Here is a 19,765-nt window from a genome sequence, read left to right as displayed (position 1 = left end):
CTTCTCCACTAGTCCCTCCCTGACATTTAGTTCTACTGGATCTCTTTTCCACTAGTCCCCCCCTGACATTTAGTTCTACTGGATCTGGATCTCTTCTCCACTAGTCCCTCCCTGACATTTAGTTCTACTGGATCTCTTCTCCACTAGTCCCTCCCTGACATTTAGTTCTACTGGATCTCTTTTCCACTAGTCCCTCCCTGACATTTAGTTCTACTGGATCTCTTCTCCACTAGTCCCTCCCTGACATTTAGTTCTACTGGATCTCTTTTCCACTAGTCCCCCCCTGACATTTAGTTCTACTGGATCTGGATCTCTTCTCCACTAGTCCCTCCCTGACATTTAGTTCTACTGGATCTGGATCTCTTCTCCACTAGTCCCCCCCTGACATTTAGTTCTACTGGATCTCTTCTCCACTAGTCCCTCCCTGACATTCAGTTCTACTGGATCTCTTTTCCACTAGTCCCTCCCTGACATTTAGTTCTACTGGATCTCTTTTCCACTAGTCCCTCCCTGACATTTAGTTCTACTGGATCTCTTTTCCACTAGTCCCCCCCTGACATTTAGTTCTACTGTATCTGGATCTCTTCTCCACTAGTCCCCCCCTGACATTTAGTTCTACTGGATCTGGATCTCTTCTCCACTAGTCCCTCCCTGACATTTAGTTCTACTGGATCTCTTCTCCACTAGTCCCCCCCTGACATTTAGTTCTACTGGATCTGGATCTCTTTTCCACTAGTCCCCCCCTGACATATTAAATAACCTATTTGTTGACGAAATTGTCATTTTTCGTCATAGTTTTAGTCGACAAAATCACTAGTTCAAGGTTACACGCTTATACATTCTTCTCTGCCTCACCTCACGCATGCACGTGCACGCACGCACACACACAGGCACGCACACACACACACGCAGGCACACACACAGGCACGCAGGCACACACACAGGCACGCACACACACAGGCACGCAGGCACACACACACGCACGCACGTACAGTACGTGTATTACGTGTACGTGTTATTTTAACTCTGAGAGTACAAATGGAACAGACCCATGAGGGTCCATTTGGTTCCTAACTCTCTGAGAGTACAAATGGAACAGACCCATGAGGGTCCATTTGGTTCCTAACTCTCTGAGAGTACAAATGGAACAGACCCATGAGGGTCCATTTGGTTCCTAACTCTCTGAGAGTACAAATGGAACAGACCCATGAGGGTCCATTTGGTTCCTAACTCTCTGAGAGTACAAATGGAACAGACCCATGAGGGTCCATTTGGTTCCTAACTCTCTGAGAGTACAAATGGAACAGACCCATGAGGGTCCATTTGGTTCCTAACTCTCTGAGAGTACAAATGGAACAGACCCATGAGGGTCCATTTGGTTCCTAACTCTCTGAGAGTACAAATGGAACAGACCCATGAGGGTCCATTTGGTTCCTAACTCTCTGAGAGTACAAATGGAACAGACCCATGAGGGTCCATTTGGTTCCTAACTCTCTGAGAGTACAAATGGAACAGACCCATGAGGGTCCATTTGGTTCCTAACTCTCTGAGAGTACAAATGGAACAGACCCATGAGGGTCCATTTGGTTCCTAACTCTCTGAGAGTACAAATGGAACAGACCCATGAGGGTCCATTTGGTTCCTAACTCTCTGAGAGTACAAATGGAACAGACCCATGAGGGTCCATTTGGTTCCTAACTCTCTGAGAGTACAAATGGAACAGACCCATGAGGGTCCATTTGGTTCCTAACTCTCTGAGAGTACAAATGGAACAGACCCATGAGGGTCCATTTGGTTCCTAACTCTCTGAGAGTACAAATGGAACAGACCCATGAGGGTCCATTTGGTTCCTAACTCTCTGAGAGTACAAATGGAACAGACCCATGAGGGTCCATTTGGTTCCTAACTCTCTGAGAGTACAAATGGAACAGACCCATGAGGGTCCATTTGGTTCCTAACTCTCTGAGAGTACAAATGGAACAGACCCATGAGGGTCCATTTGGTTCCTAACTCTCTGAGAGTACAAATGGAACAGACCCATGAGGGTCCATTTGGTTCCTAACTCTCTGAGAGTACAAATGGAACAGACCCATGAGGGTCCATTTGGTTCCTAACTCTCTGAGAGTACAAATGGAACAGACCCATGAGGGTCCATTTGGTTCCTAACTCTCTGAGAGTACAAATGGAACAGACCCATGAGGGTCCATTTGGTTCCTAACTCTCTGAGAGTACAAATGGAACAGACCCATGAGGGTCCATTTGGTTCCTAACTCTCTGAGAGTACAAATGGAACAGACCCATGAGGGTCCATTTGGTTCCTAACTCTCTGAGAGTACAAATGGAACAGACCCATGAGGGTCCATTTGGTTCCTAACTCTCTGAGAGTACAAATGGAACAGACCCATGAGGGTCCATTTGGTTCCTAACTCTCTGAGAGTACAAATGGAACAGACCCATGAGGGTCCATTTGGTTCCTAACTCTCTGAGAGTACAAATGGAACAGACCCATGAGGGTCCATTTGGTTCCTAACTCTCTGAGAGTACAAATGGAACAGACCCATGAGGGTCCATTTGGTTCCTAACTCTCTGAGAGTACAAATGGAACAGACCCATGAGGGTCCATTTGGTTCCTAACTCTCTGAGAGTACAAATGGAACAGACCCATGAGGGTCCATTTGGTTCCTAACTCTCTGAGAGTACAAATGGAACAGACCCATGAGGGTCCATTTGGTTCCTAACTCTCTGAGAGTACAAATGGAACAGACCCATGAGGGTCCATTTGGTTCCTAACTCTCTGAGAGTACAAATGGAACAGACCCATGAGGGTCCATTTGGTTCCTAACTCTCTGAGAGTACAAATGGAACAGACCCATGAGGGTCCATTTGGTTCCTAACTCTCTGAGAGTACAAATGGAACAGACCCATGAGGGTCCATTTGGTTCCTAACTCTCTGAGAGTACAAATGGAACAGACCCATGAGGGTCCATTTGGTTCCTAACTCTCTGAGAGTACAAATGGAACAGACCCATGAGGGTCCATTTGGTTCCTAACTCTCTGAGAGTACAAATGGAACAGACCCATGAGGGTCCATTTGGTTCCTAACTCTCTGAGAGTACAAATGGAACAGACCCATGAGGGTCCATTTGGTTCCTAACTCTCTGAGAGTACAAATGGAACAGACCCATGAGGGTCCATTTGGTTCCTAACTCTCTGAGAGTACAAATGGAACAGACCCATGAGGGTCCATTTGGTTCCTAACTCTCTGAGAGTACAAATGGAACAGACCCATGAGGGTCCATTTGGTTCCTAACTCTCTGAGAGTACAAATGGAACAGACCCATGAGGGTCCATTTGGTTCCTAACTCTCTGAGAGTACAAATGGAACAGACCCATGAGGGTCCATTTGGTTCCTAACTCTCTGAGAGTACAAATGGAACAGACCCATGAGGGTCCATTTGGTTCCTAACTCTCTGAGAGTACAAATGGAACAGACCCATGAGGGTCCATTTGGTTCCTAACTCTCTGAGAGTACAAATGGAACAGACCCATGAGGGTCCATTTGGTTCCTAACTCTCTGAGAGTACAAATGGAACAGACCCATGAGGGTCCATTTGGTTCCTAACTCTCTGAGAGTACAAATGGAACAGACCCATGAGGGTCCATTTGGTTCCTAACTCTCTGAGAGTACAAATGGAACAGACCCATGAGGGTCCATTTGGTTCCTAACTCTCTGAGAGTACAAATGGAACAGACCCATGAGGGTCCATTTGGTTCCTAACTCTCTGAGAGTACAAATGGAACAGACCCATGAGGGTCCATTTGGTTCCTAACTCTCTGAGAGTACAAATGGAACAGACCCATGAGGGTCCATTTGGTTCCTAACTCTCTGAGAGTACAAATGGAACAGACCCATGAGGGTCCATTTGGTTCCTAACTCTCTGAGAGTACAAATGGAACAGACCCATGAGGGTCCATTTGGTTCCTAACTCTCTGAGAGTACAAATGGAACAGACCCATGAGGGTCCATTTGGTTCCTAACTCTCTGAGAGTACAAATGGAACAGACCCATGAGGGTCCATTTGGTTCCTAACTCTCTGAGAGTACAAATGGAACAGACCCATGAGGGTCCATTTGGTTCCTAACTCTCTGAGAGTACAAATGGAACAGACCCATGAGGGTCCATTTGGTTCCTAACTCTCTGAGAGTACAAATGGAACAGACCCATGAGGGTCCATTTGGTTCCTAACTCTCTGAGAGTACAAATGGAACAGACCCATGAGGGTCCATTTGGTTCCTAACTCTCTGAGAGTACAAATGGAACAGACCCATGAGGGTCCATTTGGTTCCTAACTCTCTGAGAGTACAAATGGAACAGACCCATGAGGGTCCATTTGGTTCCTAACTCTCTGAGAGTACAAATGGAACAGACCCATGAGGGTCCATTTGGTTCCTAACTCTCTGAGAGTACAAATGGAACAGACCCATGAGGGTCCATTTGGTTCCTAACTCTCTGAGAGTACAAATGGAACAGACCCATGAGGGTCCATTTGGTTCCTAACTCTCTGAGAGTACAAATGGAACAGACCCATGAGGGTCCATTTGGTTCCTAACTCTCTGAGAGTACAAATGGAACAGACCCATGAGGGTCCATTTGGTTCCTAACTCTCTGAGAGTACAAATGGAACAGACCCATGAGGGTCCATTTGGTTCCTAACTCTCTGAGAGTACAAATGGAACAGACCCATGAGGGTCCATTTGGTTCCTAACTCTCTGAGAGTACAAATGGAACAGACCCATGAGGGTCCATTTGGTTCCTAACTCTCTGAGAGTACAAATGGAACAGACCCATGAGGGTCCATTTGGTTCCTAACTCTCTGAGAGTACAAATGGAACAGACCCATGAGGGTCCATTTGGTTCCTAACTCTCTGAGAGTACAAATGGAACAGACCCATGAGGGTCCATTTGGTTCCTAACTCTCTGAGAGTACAAATGGAACAGACCCATGAGGGTCCATTTGGTTCCTAACTCTCTGAGAGTACAAATGGAACAGACCCATGAGGGTCCATTTGTTTCCTAACTCTCTGAGAGTACAAATGGAACAGACCCATGAGGGTCCATTTGGTTCCTAACTCTCTGAGAGTACAAATGGAACAGACCCATGAGGGTCCATTTGGTTCCTAACTCTCTGAGAGTACAAATGGAACAGACCCATGAGGGTCCATTTGGTTCCTAACTCTCTGAGAGTACAAATGGAACAGACCCATGAGGGTCCATTTGGTTCCTAACTCTCTGAGAGTACAAATGGAACAGACCCATGAGGGTCCATTTGGTTCCTAACTCTCTGAGAGTACAAATGGAACAGACCCATGAGGGTCCATTTGGTTCCTAACTCTCTGAGAGTACAAATGGAACAGACCCATGAGGGTCCATTTGGTTCCTAACTCTCTGAGAGTACAAATGGAACAGACCCATGAGGGTCCATTTGGTTCCTAACTCTCTGAGAGTACAAATGGAACAGACCCATGAGGGTCCATTTGGTTCCTAACTCTCTGAGAGTACAAATGGAACAGACCCATGAGGGTCCATTTGGTTCCTAACTCTCTGAGAGTACAAATGGAACAGACCCATGAGGGTCCATTTGGTTCCTAACTCTCTGAGAGTACAAATGGAACAGACCCATGAGGGTCCATTTGGTTCCTAACTCTCTGAGAGTACAAATGGAACAGACCCATGAGGGTCCATTTGGTTCCTAACTCTCTGAGAGTACAAATGGAACAGACCCATGAGGGTCCATTTGGTTCCTAACTCTCTGAGAGTACAAATGGAACAGACCCATGAGGGTCCATTTGGTTCCTAACTCTCTGAGAGTACAAATGGAACAGACCCATGAGGGTCCATTTGGTTCCTAACTCTCTGAGAGTACAAATGGAACAGACCCATGAGGGTCCATTTGGTTCCTAACTCTCTGAGAGTACAAATGGAACAGACCCATGAGGGTCCATTTGGTTCCTAACTCTCTGAGAGTACAAATGGAACAGACCCATGAGGGTCCATTTGGTTCCTAACTCTCTGAGAGTACAAATGGAACAGACCCATAAGGGTCCATTTGGTTCCTAACTATCATTTAGCTGGGGACCCCCTGGAACTCCCTCAAGGACCCCTGGGGGTCCCCGGACCCCACTGTGGGAACCACTGCTAACCCTTCTTCTTCTCCTCCTCCTCAGACCAGGCTCAGCGCGGCAGCCTCTTCACTCTGTTCCTGTACTGCCCCCTGCTGGCCTTCCTGAGCGTGTGCGGTCTGAGCAGCGTGGGCCAGGCGCTGTGGGAGCGCGCCCACGAGCTGCTGCGGAGAACCTACCACGACATCGCCCAGCTCCTTGCACGCTCGCGGACCATAGGTAGCGCACGCACGCACGCGCACACACACACACACACACACACACACAAAGCTCATCGCCCGCTCGCGGACCATAGGTTGAGCACGCACGCATGCACGCACACAAACACAGCTCAACGCCCGCTCGCGGACCATAGGTTGAGCACGCACGCACACACACACACACACAGCTCAACGCCTGCTCGCGGACCATAGGTTGAGGTACGATGATGACATGTGCATACCCTCTATCGAGAAATAGCAGATCTACAAGCTCGTAGCGTGCCACTCGGTGGCACGCTACGAGCTTGTAGATCTGCTATTTTTCAATAGCTAAAGCATAAGATAATGCTAACACCAAAAGGGGTTCCCGCCCAAAATGGGTTAAACTCTCGAACAGTGGTTTTCAACCTTTTTCATACTTTTGTAAGAGCTTGTAGGTCTGCTATTTTTGAAAAAATATTTTAATTTTTTTGTTATTTTATTTCGAGGTCAGGCCTAATTGGGTTAACCCCTCGCACCATAACTCATCTGACAGCTCCAGGCTAACGTCCTCCTCCTCCATAGGGCCGGGGGTCCGCCGGGGGGCCGCGGAGGGGGTCCGCGGGGGTCCCCGGCTCCCTTCATATGGTGTTTGGAGAGAATAGACAGTTTGGAGAACAGTGAGACACATTTAGAGATACGTTGTTTGGAGTTGGGATGTTGTTTCAATAACGCGTAATTATTATACACACTGTTTCTTGGGTTAAATTAGGAACATTATTGAATTGATTTTGAACAAAATGTCTTAACTTGTAAATAACGAAAAAAAGAATGTGGGGAGAGAAAATGCTTCTTTAAGCTCAGTAAACGATGCAAATGGATTATTTATATATAAATCTGAAAAGGTGATCAGGCCCTCCTTGACCTTCCAATGTACGAAGACTGTACCTGTCTGAGTGTCTCTGTTGTGTCCACAGATCAGTTCCTCTGCTGACCACCAGGTGTCTCTGTCGTTGTGTCCACAGATTAGTACCTCTACTGACCACCAGGTGTCTCTGTTACAGATCAAGCCTTCTTACAGTTCTTCGGAGACGAGTTCCTTCGACTGATGCTGATCCGCTTCGTCTTCTGCTCTGCAGCGCTGAGGCTGCACAAGATGTTCAGGGTAGGTACGCCCCCTAGTGGTAGCCCTGGTACACAGTAGAGACTGACATTTTGTCGGGACACGGGATTGCGGGATGGGATTAATATTTGTATTAATCCCGTGATCGGGACGGGAATGAAAGTCAACGCGAGCGTGCAGGAGCGTGAATGACGTTGGTCGCGCTGCCATGTTCCAACCAAAAGAACAGAAGCACCCATTTTTGTTGTAGTCATCTTTCTGTGAGCCAACAAACTACATAGGCTACCCATAATCCAGCAGTGCTAGTGCTTCCAGCCTTCCACAACACAAAAACCTCCTCCATGCAATCCAGTCGGGCTGGACGTCTTATACAGTTTTATATGAAGACATCGCAATTTTATTGAGTCCCACTTCAACCACGTTAGGAGTCATATTTTTTACAAAGTGCAGCATTTAAAAATGCACCCTATTTTAATATCTGATGGACACAAAGACAATAGTTCCATGTGACAGAACGGTCAAAGTGGACCGGAAGTTACTCTATATGGTAGATATAGGTCAACAATATGGTTTATTGTTAATGCGTGGCCCCCCAGTGCTCCACATTGGTTTATTGTTAATGCGTGGCCCCCCAGTGGCCCCCCCAGTGGTTTATTGTTAATGCGTGGCCCCCCAGTGGTTTATTGTTAATGCGTGGCCCCCCAGTGGCCCATTGTTAATGCGTGGCCCCCCAGTGGCCCCCCAGTGGTTTATTGTTAATGCGTGGCCCCCCAGTGGCCCCCCAGTGGTTTATTGTTAATGCGTGGCCCCCCAGTGGTTTATTGTTAATGCGTGGCCCCCCAGTGGTTTATTGTTAATGCGTGGCCCCCCAGTGCTCCCCAGTGGTTTATTGTTAATGCGTGGCCCCCCAGTGGTTTATTGTTAATGCGTGGCCCCCCAGTGGCCCCCCAGTGGTTTATTGTTAATGCGTGGCCCCCCAGTGGTTTATTGTTAATGCGTGGCCCCCCAGTGGTTTATTGTTAATGCGTGGCCCTCCAGTGTTTTATTGTTAATGCATGGCCCACCAGTGGTTTATTGTTAATGCGTGGCCCCCCAGTGCCCCCCAGTGGTTTATTGTTAATGCGTGGCCCCCCAGTGGTTTATTGTTAATGCGTGGCCCCCCAGTGGTTTATTGTTAATGCGTGGCCCCCCAGTGGTTTATTGTTAATGCGTGGCCCTCCAGTGCCCCCCAGTGGTTTATTGTTAATGCGTGGCCCTCCAGTGGCCCCCCAGTGCTCCACATTGGTTTATTGTTAATGCGTGGCCCCCCAGTGCTCCACATTGGTTTATTGTTAATGCGTGGCCCCCCAGTGGTTTATTGTTAATGCGTGGCCCCCCAGTGTTTTATTGTTAATGCGTGGCCCCCCAGTGGCCCCCCAGTGCTCCACATTGGTTTATTGTTAATGCGTGGCCCCCCAGTGCTCCACATTGGTTTATTGTTAATGCGTGGCCCCCCAGTGGTTTATTGTTAATGCGTGGCCCCCCAGTGGCCCCCCAGTGGTTTATTGTTAATGCGTGGCCCCCCAGTGGCCCCCCAGTGGTTTATTGTTAATGCGTGGCCCCCCAGTGGCCCCCCAGTGCTCCACATTGGTTTATTGTTAATGCGTGGCCCCCCAGTGCTCCACATTGGTTTATTGTTAATGCGTGGCCCCCCAGTGGTTTATTGTTAATGCGTGGCCCCCCAGTGGTTTATTGTTAATGCGTGGCCCCCCAGTGGCCCCCCAGTGTTTTATTGTTAATGCGTGGCCCCCCAGTGTTTTATTGTTAATGCGTGGCCCCCCAGTGTTTTATTGTTAATGCGTGGCCCCCCACTGGCCCCCCAGTGGTTTATTGTTAATGCGTGGCCCCCCAGTGGCCCCCCAGTGGTTTATTGTTAATGCTTGGCCCCCCAGTGCCCCCCAGTGGTTTATTGTTAATGCGTGGCCCCCCAGTGGTTTATTGTTAATGCGTGGCCCCCCAGTGGCCCCCCAGTGGTTTATTGTTAATGCGTGGCCCCCCAGTGGTTTATTTTTAATGCGTGGCCCCCCAGTGGCCCCCCAGTGGTTTATTGTTAATGCGTGGCCCCCCAGTGCCCCCCAGTGGTTTATTGTTAATGCGTGGCCCCCCAGTGGTTTATTGTTAATGCGTGGCCCCCCAGTGGCCCCCCAGTGGTTTATTGTTAATGCGTGGCCCCCCAGTGGTTTATTTTTAATGCGTGGCCCCCCAGTGGCCCCCCAGTGGTTTATTGTTAATGCGTGGCCCCCCAGTGGTTTATTGTTAATGCGTGGCCCCCCAGTGGTTTATTGTTAATGCGTGGCCCCCCAGTGTCCCCCCAGTGGTTTATTGTTAATGCGTGGCCCCCCAGTGGTTTATTGTTAATGCGTGGCCTCCCAGTGGTTTATTTTTAATGCGTGGCCCCCCAGTGGCCCCCCAGTGGTTTATTGTTAATGCGTGGCCCCCCAGTGGCCCCCCAGTGGTTTATTGTTAATGCGTGGCCCCCCAGTGCCCCCCAGTGGTTTATTGTTAATGCGTGGCCCCCCAGTGGCCCCCCAGTGGTTTATTGTTAATGCGTGGCCCCCCAGTGCTCCCCAGTGGTTTATTGTTAATGCGTGGCCCCCCAGTGGCCCCCCAGTGGTTTATTGTTAATGCGTGGCCCCCCAGTGGCCCCCCAGTGGTTTATTGTTAATGCGTGGCCCCCCAGTGCTCCACATTGGTTTATTGTTAATGCGTTGCCCCCCAGTGGCCCCCCATTGGTTTATTGTTAATGCGTGGCCCCCCAGTGTTTTATTGTTAATGCGTGGCCCCCCAGTGGTTTATTGTTAATGCGTGGCCCCCCAGTGTTTTATTGTTAATGCGTGGCCCCCCAGTGGTTTATTGTTAATGCGTGGCCCCCCAGTGGCCCACCAGTGGTTTATTGTTAATGCGTGGCCCCCCAGTGGCCCCCCAGTGGTTTATTGTTAATGCGTGGCCCCCCAGTGCCCCCCAGTGGTTTATTGTTAATGCGTGGCCCCCCAGTGGCCCCCCAGTGGTTTATTGTTAATGCGTGGCCCCCCAGTGGTTTATTGTTAATGCGTGGCCCCCCAGTGGTTTATTGTTAATGCGTGGCCCCCCAGTGGCCCCCAGTGGTTTATTGTTAATGCGTGGCCCCCCAGTGCTCCCCATTGGTTTATTGTTAATGCGTGGCCCCCCAGTACTCCCCAGTGGTTTATTGTTAATGCGTGGCCCCCCAGTGGTTTATTGTTAATGCGTGGCCCCCCAGTGGTTTATTGTTAATGCGTGGCCCCCCAGTTGTTTATTATTAATGCGTGGCCCCCCAGTGGCCCCCCAGTGTTTTATTGTTAATGCGTGGCCCCCCAGTGGTTTATGGTTAATGCGTGGCCCCCCCAGTGTTTTATTGTTAATGCGTGGCCCCCCAGTGGTTTATTGTTAATGCGTGGCCCCCCAGTGGTTTATGGTTAATGCGTGGCCCTCCAGTGTTTTATTGTTAATGCGTGGCCCCCCAGTGGTTTATTGTTAATGCGTGGCCCCCCAGTGGTTTATTGTTAATGCGTGGCCCCCCAGTGGTTTATTGTTAATGCGTGGCCCACCAGTGGTTTATTGTTAATGCGTGGCCCCCAGTGGTTTATTGTTAATGCGTGGCCCCCCAGTGGCCCCCCAGTGGTTTATTGTTAATGCGTGGCCCCCCAGTGGTTTATTGTTAATGCGTGGCCCCCCAGTGGTTTTTTGTTAATGCGTGGCCCCCCAGTGGTTTATTGTTAATGCGTGGCCCCCCAGTGGCCCCCCAGTGGTTTATTGTTAATGCGTGGCCCCCCAGTGCCCAGTGGTTTATTGTTAATGCGTGGCCCCCCAGTGGTTTATTGTTAATGCGTGGCCCCCCAGTGCCCCCCAGTGGTTTATTGTTAATGCGTGGCCCCCCAGTGCCCCCCAGTGGTTTATTGTTAATGCGTGGCCCCCCAGTGGTTTATTGTTAATGCGTGGCCCCCCAGTGGCCCCCCAGTGGTTTATTGTTAATGCGTGGCCCCCCAGTGGTTTATTGTTATTGCGTGGCCCCCCAGTGGCCCCCCAGTGGTTTATTGTTAATGCGTGGCCCCCCAGTGCTCCACATTGGTTTATTGTTAATGCGTTGCCCCCCAGTGGCCCCCCATTGGTTTATTGTTAATGCGTGGCCCCCCAGTTGTTTATTGTTAATGCGTGGCCCCCCAGTGGTTTATTCTTAATGCGTGGCCCCCCAGTGGTTTATTGTTAATGCGTGGCCCCCCAGTGCTCCACATTGGTTTATTGTTAATGCGTGGCCCCCCAGTGGTTTATTCTTAATGCGTGGCCCCCCAGTGGTTTATTCTTAATGCGTGGCCCCCCAGTGGTTTATTCTTAATGCGTGGCCCCCCAGTGGTTTATTGTTAATGCGTGGCCCCCCAGTGCTCCACATTGGTTTATTGTTAATGCGTGGCCCCCCAGTGCTCCACATTGGTTTATTGTTAATGCGTTGCCCCCCAGTGGCCCCCCATTGGTTTATTGTTAATGCGTGGCCCCCCAGTGGCCCCCCAGTTGTTTATTGTTAATGCGTGGCCCCCCAGTGGCCCCCCAGTGGTTTATTCTTAATGCGTGGCCCCCCAGTGGTTTATTGTTAATGCGTGGCCCCCCAGTGCTCCACATTGGTTTATTGTTAATGCGTGGCCCCCCAGTGGTTTATTGTTAATGCGTGGCCCCCCAGTGGTTTATTGTTAATGCGTGGCCCCCCAGTGGCCCCCCAGTGGTTTATTGTTAATGCGTGGCCCCCCCATTGCTCCACATTGGTTTATTGTTAATGCGTGGCCCCCCAGTGGCCCCCCATTGGTTTATTGTTAATGCGTGGCCCCCCAGTGGCCCCCCATTGGTTTATTGTTAATGCGTGGCCCCCAGTGGTTTATTGTTAATGCGTGGCCCCCCCATTGCTCCACATTGGTTTATTGTTAATGCGTGGCCCCCCAGTGGCCCCCCATTGGTTTATTGTTAATGCGTGGCCCCCCAGTGGCCCCCCATTGGTTTATTGTTAATGCGTGGCCCCCCAGTGGCCCCCCATTGGTTTATTGTTAATGCGTGGCCCCCCAGTGCTCCACATTGGTTTATTGTTAATGCGTGGCCCCCCAGTGCTCCACATTGGTTTATTGTTAATGCGTGGCCCCCCAGTGGCCCCCCATTGGTTTATTGTTAATGCGTGGCCCCCCAGTGGCCCCCCATTGGTTTATTGTTAATGCGTGGCCCCCCAGTGCTCCACATTGGTTTATTGTTAATGCGTGGCCCCCCAGTGCTCCACATTGGTTTATTGTTAATGCGTGGCCCCCCAGTGCTCCACATTGGTTTATTGTTAATGCGTGGCCCCCCAGTGCTCCACATTGGTTTATTGTTAATGCGTGGCCCTCCAGTGGTTTATTGTTAATGCGTGGCCCTCCAGTGCTCCACATTGGTTTGTTGTTAATGCGTGGCCCCCCAGTGCTCCACATTGGTTTATTGTTAATGCGTGGCCCCCCAGTGGTTTATTTTTAATGCGTGGCCCCCCAGTGGTTTATTTTTAATGCGTGGCCCCCCAGTTGTTTATTTTTAATGCGTGGCCCCCCAGTGGTTTATTTTTAATGCGTGGCCCCCCAGTTGTTTATTTTTAATGCGTGGCCCCCCAGTGGTTTATTTTTAATGCGTGGCCCCCCAGTTGTTCATTTTTAATGCGTGGCCCCCCAGTGGTTTATTTTTAATGCGTGGCCCCCCAGTGCTCCACAGAACTACTTCAACTATAAGTCAATTAATACCTTTGCAACCACGATGTTAATGGTAAGTATTTCATAGAGCTTTATGTCCAAAACTCCGAACTAACCCTTTAACTCTTTGAGAGTTTCATGGATTTCTATATAGTTTTTAGACTTCTCTATGGCAGAATGGCGTTTTTGAATGATTTATTGAAAATTCTCTGTTGTGAATGTGTGACAACGAAAGACCTTCAGAGAAAGCTTGGCTTGTCTGCTTCCAGGAAAAAAATGAACTGAGTTGATAAAATGTTTAGTTGTGGTGTTGGAAGCCATTTAAAAGAGCCTGCATTTACACTGGGTAGTGTTTCTAGGACAACAAAAAAAGTTATGACCGGTTGAAGTTTTATTTTCTAAATAACTTTTTTTCTGCTGGGCGTACATAGCCATGCAATATCTCATTTTAAAGGGTGAGTTGTCTAGTTCAATTAAAATAAAATAAAAAGTTTCTCACATGTACCACTGTAGATATTTTGCCATCTATAAATAGCATGGTCAGTCATGATCAATCTGACCTATCCAGCTAAAAGTCCCCCTAGCTCTGAAATGGAACATCATATAAACTCAATTCTTTTTTGGGGTAAAATTAGACATTCTAACGCACATTTTGATATATACCATGTTTACATAGTCTTACCAGTACCGTGTCTATTCATGCATGTATCTCAAAAACCTGTTGTGAAGAAACAGTTTTGATAAAAAACTCATCCAAGGACATTGTTTTGATATGACTTTGTGCCCATGATATGTATCAAAATATAGACTTGAATGTATACTGTATTATAACAAAAAAATTGGGTTCTTACCATCTACCGTTACAGAGTAAATCACAGTTGAAACTCGCTTAGTCAAACCATAAACCTCAGACTAGTGAACAAAATAGCCATGACAGGTCTAACTCATTGTAAAAGCTTGTCTTTTATTTTTTATGACTACTAACATAATACAATTATAATAAATATTACAGAAAATAAATAGGCCTACATACAAAACAGTTGTCCCCAAACTCCCCAGTGTCCCCAAACCACTGCATTCCAGTTGTTCTTGACGGTGTGTGTGTGTGTGTGTAGGCTAAATTTAAAAAAAAACAACAACTGAAATGAATGAATGCATCCGGTTCAGTGTCGGAGAACTCCATCGCAGTCTTGACTCTTCGTCTTCATCATCATCATCATCATCATCATCCTCCTCCTCCGATGCCAGTTCTAAATATATAAAAAATAAACATTTAGCTGTAGTCAGCCCGGCCAATAGCCAGTTGGGGGGGGGGGGGGGGACGTAGGCTATCTGACATCATCGTCATCATCATCATCACACGGAGACACACTAAACAATGTACAATAATGATTGTATACAATATACAATGAATGCAATTATCATGCAAGCTCAGACGTCAATGAAACGTCATACAGATCTTATATAATACGCTACTGTTAGCTTCACTCCCCGTCCCCCCTCCGATCCTTGTAGCAACGTCATCATAACCACGCGTTGCTTCAGTAAACGATGCATGTTTGTTCTCCGTCTTTGTAGACAGTAAATAAAAGGAGCGAACATTACTCTAAAGATCAGATCGCCTATAAGGCACGCTACAATATAAAATACTTGTACTGCCATGCGTGCATGCCTGCTACGATACATTTGTACTGCACCAACCAACCGATCCGACACCAACCCCCCCTCCAGCCCTTAGCCAGCACCAATGCACCGACCAACACCATTAGCCAGCACCTTCGGTGCTGGCTAATGGCTGGGGGCCATCGTGGTGAGTCATTCTGGCGTCATGATCTGACTAGTAGTAGTAATTATCCAAGCATCTATTTGTAGCGATCATCTTATGATTTCTGATCACTATAGAAGGGCATTTTCTACAATAAGATTACCTCAAAACATTCCGGGTTGATCGTCTTCTTCAATGGTTTCCCGGTATAGCTCATCGGACGACGATGGGGAGACAATGAAAAAAGGAGGGAGGGAGCAGCGAGTCTCGCTGTAAGCACTGGACCAGGGCTACTCCGCCTGGAGAAGGCGACTGGGACGCGTATGGATCAATACTACTACCACAAAACTCGCTCAAATAAATAGTACTGCTTTCAACTTTTTCTGCTAGAAAATCGCTCGGGCGAGACGGCAAACAGGCAAAACAATGAAAACTATGAAGACTCCCTCTGCCCCCACTGTTTACAGGGGGTGGGACCAGCTTCCAATGGCAACACGTACACGTGTGTCACGTGACACGGGTTTTCTGGGTAATGTAGTTGGAATATAAGCTCAGGAATTTAAACAGCGCTTCGGAGCATATTAATATGTTTAGATTCATCAAAAACTGTGAAGACGCCAATTGGCGTCATTGATCATTTACGGAATTCTGATGAAGACGCCAATTGGCGTCTTTCATCTTCTAAGGGTTAAGTACTGATTTAACTGATTATTCAGGACCTCCCACGTCGCCAAAGTGTTATTTATCGTTCTATTTAATGATAAACATGTAATGTTGGCTTACCGCAGAAAAAGCTCTGGTCGATCTGTAGCTCTGTGTTCCATTGGCCTTCCCTTTAGCCTCAGTGCATGGATAAACAGAAAGGTGGGGGCTTGTTATTCCAGCTCAGATGGCGCTGGGTTAACAAAGCGACCGTGTTTAGTGGCTCAACTACCGGTGACTGCGCCTCTAAAATATGAACGCCTCTAAAGACTCTTATGTAGTAGTAGACTATTATCGCCCAACGCGTTCTTTTTGAAAACCCAGTGATGTAAATAGGTTTTCAATGTAATGAGTCCTGGGATGCAGGTATGGTCTTTTAGATGAGTCCCAGGGACATTTTATGAGTCCCACTTCAACGACGTTAGGAGTCATTTATGTGGTTATATTCATGTAGAAAACGTAGAAAAAGAAGAAATGATTATTATAACTAAAGCTAGCAAAATAAACTAGAATAAAAAACATTACAGTACAGTAGTGCCGTGCATCCCGTGGATGCAGAGGTTGTTGTTTTATTGCGTCCCTATAAACTATAAACTGCGTTTTGGGATGCAAAATGCACCCTATTTTAATCTCTGCTTATAACCTTATAACCTAACACCACACCAGAATTCAAAAACTAGTCAACAAGAGCCAAATCTTTACAAGTGCGCCCCCTGCTGTAGTTAATAGTCCGATCCGCGCGAGCACCTCCGCCATTACTGTTTCTGGGGATCCGAGAGGCGGGTCTTCTTCTATGATGTAACGGGGTGGCGCGAGCTGAGCTATCGCTAGATGGCGCTGGCACTCTGAGTTTAATTATGTAATGTCTCCAACAGGAAGTGAGGTCGTATCTTTCATAATGTTACGTCTCCAACAGGAAGTGAGGTCGTATCCGGAGTCGTACCCACAGCTCCCCCTAGAGGACACGGTGGAGAGCGCTCTGCTGCAGAAGCACATCCTGGACCTGGCGGCCATGTTGGATGTGACCAACCTGTTCTGGAGCGACCACGACTCACTGGAGACATATTGACACCTCCTGCTCCTCCTCAGAGGGGCCAAGATGGCCGCCCGGTCAGGCCGCCATGTGGGACCAAGATGGCCGCCCGGCCACCATTTGGGACCAAGATGGCTGCCCGGCCGGGCCGCCATGTGGGACCAAGATGGCCGCCCGGCCACCATTTGGGACCAAGATGGCCGCCCGGCCAGGCAGCCATGCGGGACCAAGATGGCCGCCCGGCCGGCAGCTATGTGGGACCAAGATGGCCGCCCGGCCAGCATCCATTTGGGACCAAGATGGCCGCCCGGCCGGCAGCCATGTGGGACCAAGATGGCCGCCTGGCCATCATTTGGGACCAAGATGGCCGCCCGGCCGGGCAGCGATGTACATAACAACAACAACACACTGTTGACACTTATTTAAAAAAGAAAAAAAACAAACTCATTTGTACATCATGTATGCCAACAGCGCCCCCATGTGACAGGTAGTGACAGCTACACACAGCTCCGGGGCAGCACTCGCACACAAACGAGTTTCAACTCGGCTCAAACATGGCGGTTATTATTAATATTAACCCATTCAGACCTGAGGCCGCATCGGCTTTTAACCACCTTTTTTTTTCAAAAATAGCAGATCTACAAGCTCATAGCGCGGCACTCGGAGCTTGTATATTTTCCGCCAAAATATTTTCAGATGGGGTTAGCGGCCAAATACAGATAATTTTTGGGGTCCTTGACATGAAATATTTTGAGCACCACTGATATAGAAACAGGGCTTTTCAGAAAATGAAAATGATTTAGAAGACATTTGTAGAATGAGTTCTCAGGTCTAAATGGGTTCATATAAGTACAGCAGTCATAAAACATGACTGTTATTGCTATGATATTTAGTACGGTGCAATCGGCCATTCTTAACTCATTCACTGCCATGAACATGTAAATGTCCATAATATGCTTGAAAATTTCTTTTCGTGGTAACAGTAACTGTGTACAGTACGATAAGTACGTGTTAGATTGGAAATGTACATTTTTCTATTCAACGGAAACAACAGGACGGGTTAGTGGGTGTTTATTTTTAATTTTTAGTAGGGCTGAACAATTAATGAAAATATAAACACAATTATACCACAGGTCGTTTGGAGGAAGCCATCGGATTGGCTGAAATGTCTCTCTAGCCGCGCTACAAACGAGCATCGCAGCACGCCCAATTAGATCATTAATGGTACACCTGCGCTGCCTACGGAACCGGCCACTCAGTACAAATGTGTTACACTCTCAGAGTTAAATTAACATTGATTTTACAATATAAATTGGGGGTCCCAGAGATCGAAATTCCATTAAATGGGGGTCCGTAGACTAATGCATGTCAAACTGGTGGTCTAATGTTGACTCGCAATCGCTTTATTGGTCAGACAAAAAATAAATCACAATTAGATTTTTCCCACAAATTGTTCAGCCCTAATATTATTATTATTATTATTATATTTTTTTCTAGTGAAGAAACTAATTGTGTGAGCCGAGGTTTAGCGAGCGGAAGGTTTTCTACTGCATGTGATAAATCTAGTCTGTCTAAATGTGTCACATTAATTAATGTCGTTTTTCTACAGCGAAACATTCCAACATCCGTCCATGTAGGCCTGTCAACCATTATTACAATGATTCGCCTAATCGCAGTTATTACTGGATTATGTGAGATGATCGCAAATGGGCATCGTAATTGTGGGCATGTGGGCAACGATTATGACAACATAATCGTTTCCATGTTGAACATTCTAATCGTCATCATTGTTTCCATGTTGAACGTTCCATGTACATTTAAAAAAAATAGAAATAGCAGATAAACTATTTACACAAAAGGAATTTGTTACGAAGCCTTAAAAAGGCCAAACAGAAGGACAAATTGTAATGTTCCAATGTTCAACGAAAAAAAGAAAAACGCAATTATTTGTGTGTCAAATTAATCGTCAACTCAAAACGTTTTAATGGTGACAGCCCTACATCCATGGTCCGTTTTTATCTAGCGTAACATTCCAACGTTTCATTAAATTATTCATGGTCCAAAACATTTAATTATTCATGGTCCAAAACATTAAATTATTCATGGTCCCTGTAGTCTGGCGTTGACACACATTCCAACGTTCCAAAGACTTTGACGAGAGACAGAGCGCTCTGTCGGCCATCTTGGAATGGACAGAGACAGAGCGCTCTGTCGGCCATCTTGGAATGGACAGAGACAGAGCGCTCTGTCGGCCATCTTGGAATGGACAGAGGAAGTGAAGCGTTTATATATTAAGTAGTAATATCTGAAGACGCCACGCGAGTCACAAAGCCGTACAAGCAAATTAAATTATAATACTAATTGTAAAATCTAATTCCACCTTTTCCTTGTGTTTGAATCGATGATTGATACGAACAGCCTTGCACTTTAATGACCTTGTTGGTTATGTGGGTTCAAAGCAAAACATGAGCCGGATCCTCTGCGCCCTGGACCTGGACTCTGGTTGGCGTTGACTTGCCAAGTCGTGTTATTCCAACTGTTGATCTCTGAACTTCTCCACGTTTTACTTCTGTTCCAAATGCTAAAAAAAACCATGTGTGGCCAGCGGTGTTCAACCTGGGGTGTGTGACCCCCCTGGGGGGCGGTGGTTCTCAAAGTGGGGTCCGGGGACCCCCAGGGGTCCTCGAGGGAGTTCCAGGGGGGTCCCCAGCTAAATGATAGTTAGTTAGGGACCAAATGGATTTTACAATGTAAATTGGGGTCTCAGAGATGGAAATGCCATTAAATGGGGGTCCGTAGACTAATGCATGTCAAACTGGGGGTCCTTGAAATTAAAATTGTTGATCACTGCTAGAGCCGTAAAGATCTTCTCTTATGGGGGTCCCTGGAATATCTCTTCTAATGGAGGTCCACCAGGTGCTAATAGGTGTCCATTTGGGGGTCCTTGACATGAAAAGGTTTGAGAGCCACTGCCCCCGGGGGTCCTCGGAGTTATAACAGTGTTTTTGTGTTTTTTGAGCAGTGCTAGCCCCTCCC

The 19,765-nt window shown here is 47.5% G+C and overlaps 1 protein-coding gene across 1 annotated transcript in view; it reads left to right on the top strand.

Moving 5' to 3' along the window:
• Window positions 1-19,414, top strand: part of scai (suppressor of cancer cell invasion) — a 58,129-nt gene extending 38,715 nt beyond the window's left edge. The window contains exons 15-17 of the mRNA XM_079524743.1: window positions 6,226-6,399; window positions 7,424-7,524; window positions 16,613-19,414. Of these exons, the coding sequence (XP_079380869.1) occupies window positions 6,226-6,399; window positions 7,424-7,524; window positions 16,613-16,765 (428 nt within the window). The 3' untranslated portion in view covers window positions 16,766-19,414. The remainder of the gene's footprint in view (window positions 1-6,225; window positions 6,400-7,423; window positions 7,525-16,612) is intronic.
• The last annotated feature ends 351 nt before the right edge of the window (window positions 19,415-19,765 follow it).

The sequence above is a fragment of the Electrona antarctica genome (genome assembly GCF_951216825.1).
Source record: "Electrona antarctica genome assembly, chromosome: 16".
Classification (NCBI taxonomy): domain Eukaryota; kingdom Metazoa; phylum Chordata; class Actinopteri; order Myctophiformes; family Myctophidae; genus Electrona; species Electrona antarctica.
The sequence above is the reverse complement of the archived record's forward strand: the minus strand, read 5'-3'. Positions and strand labels throughout refer to the sequence as shown.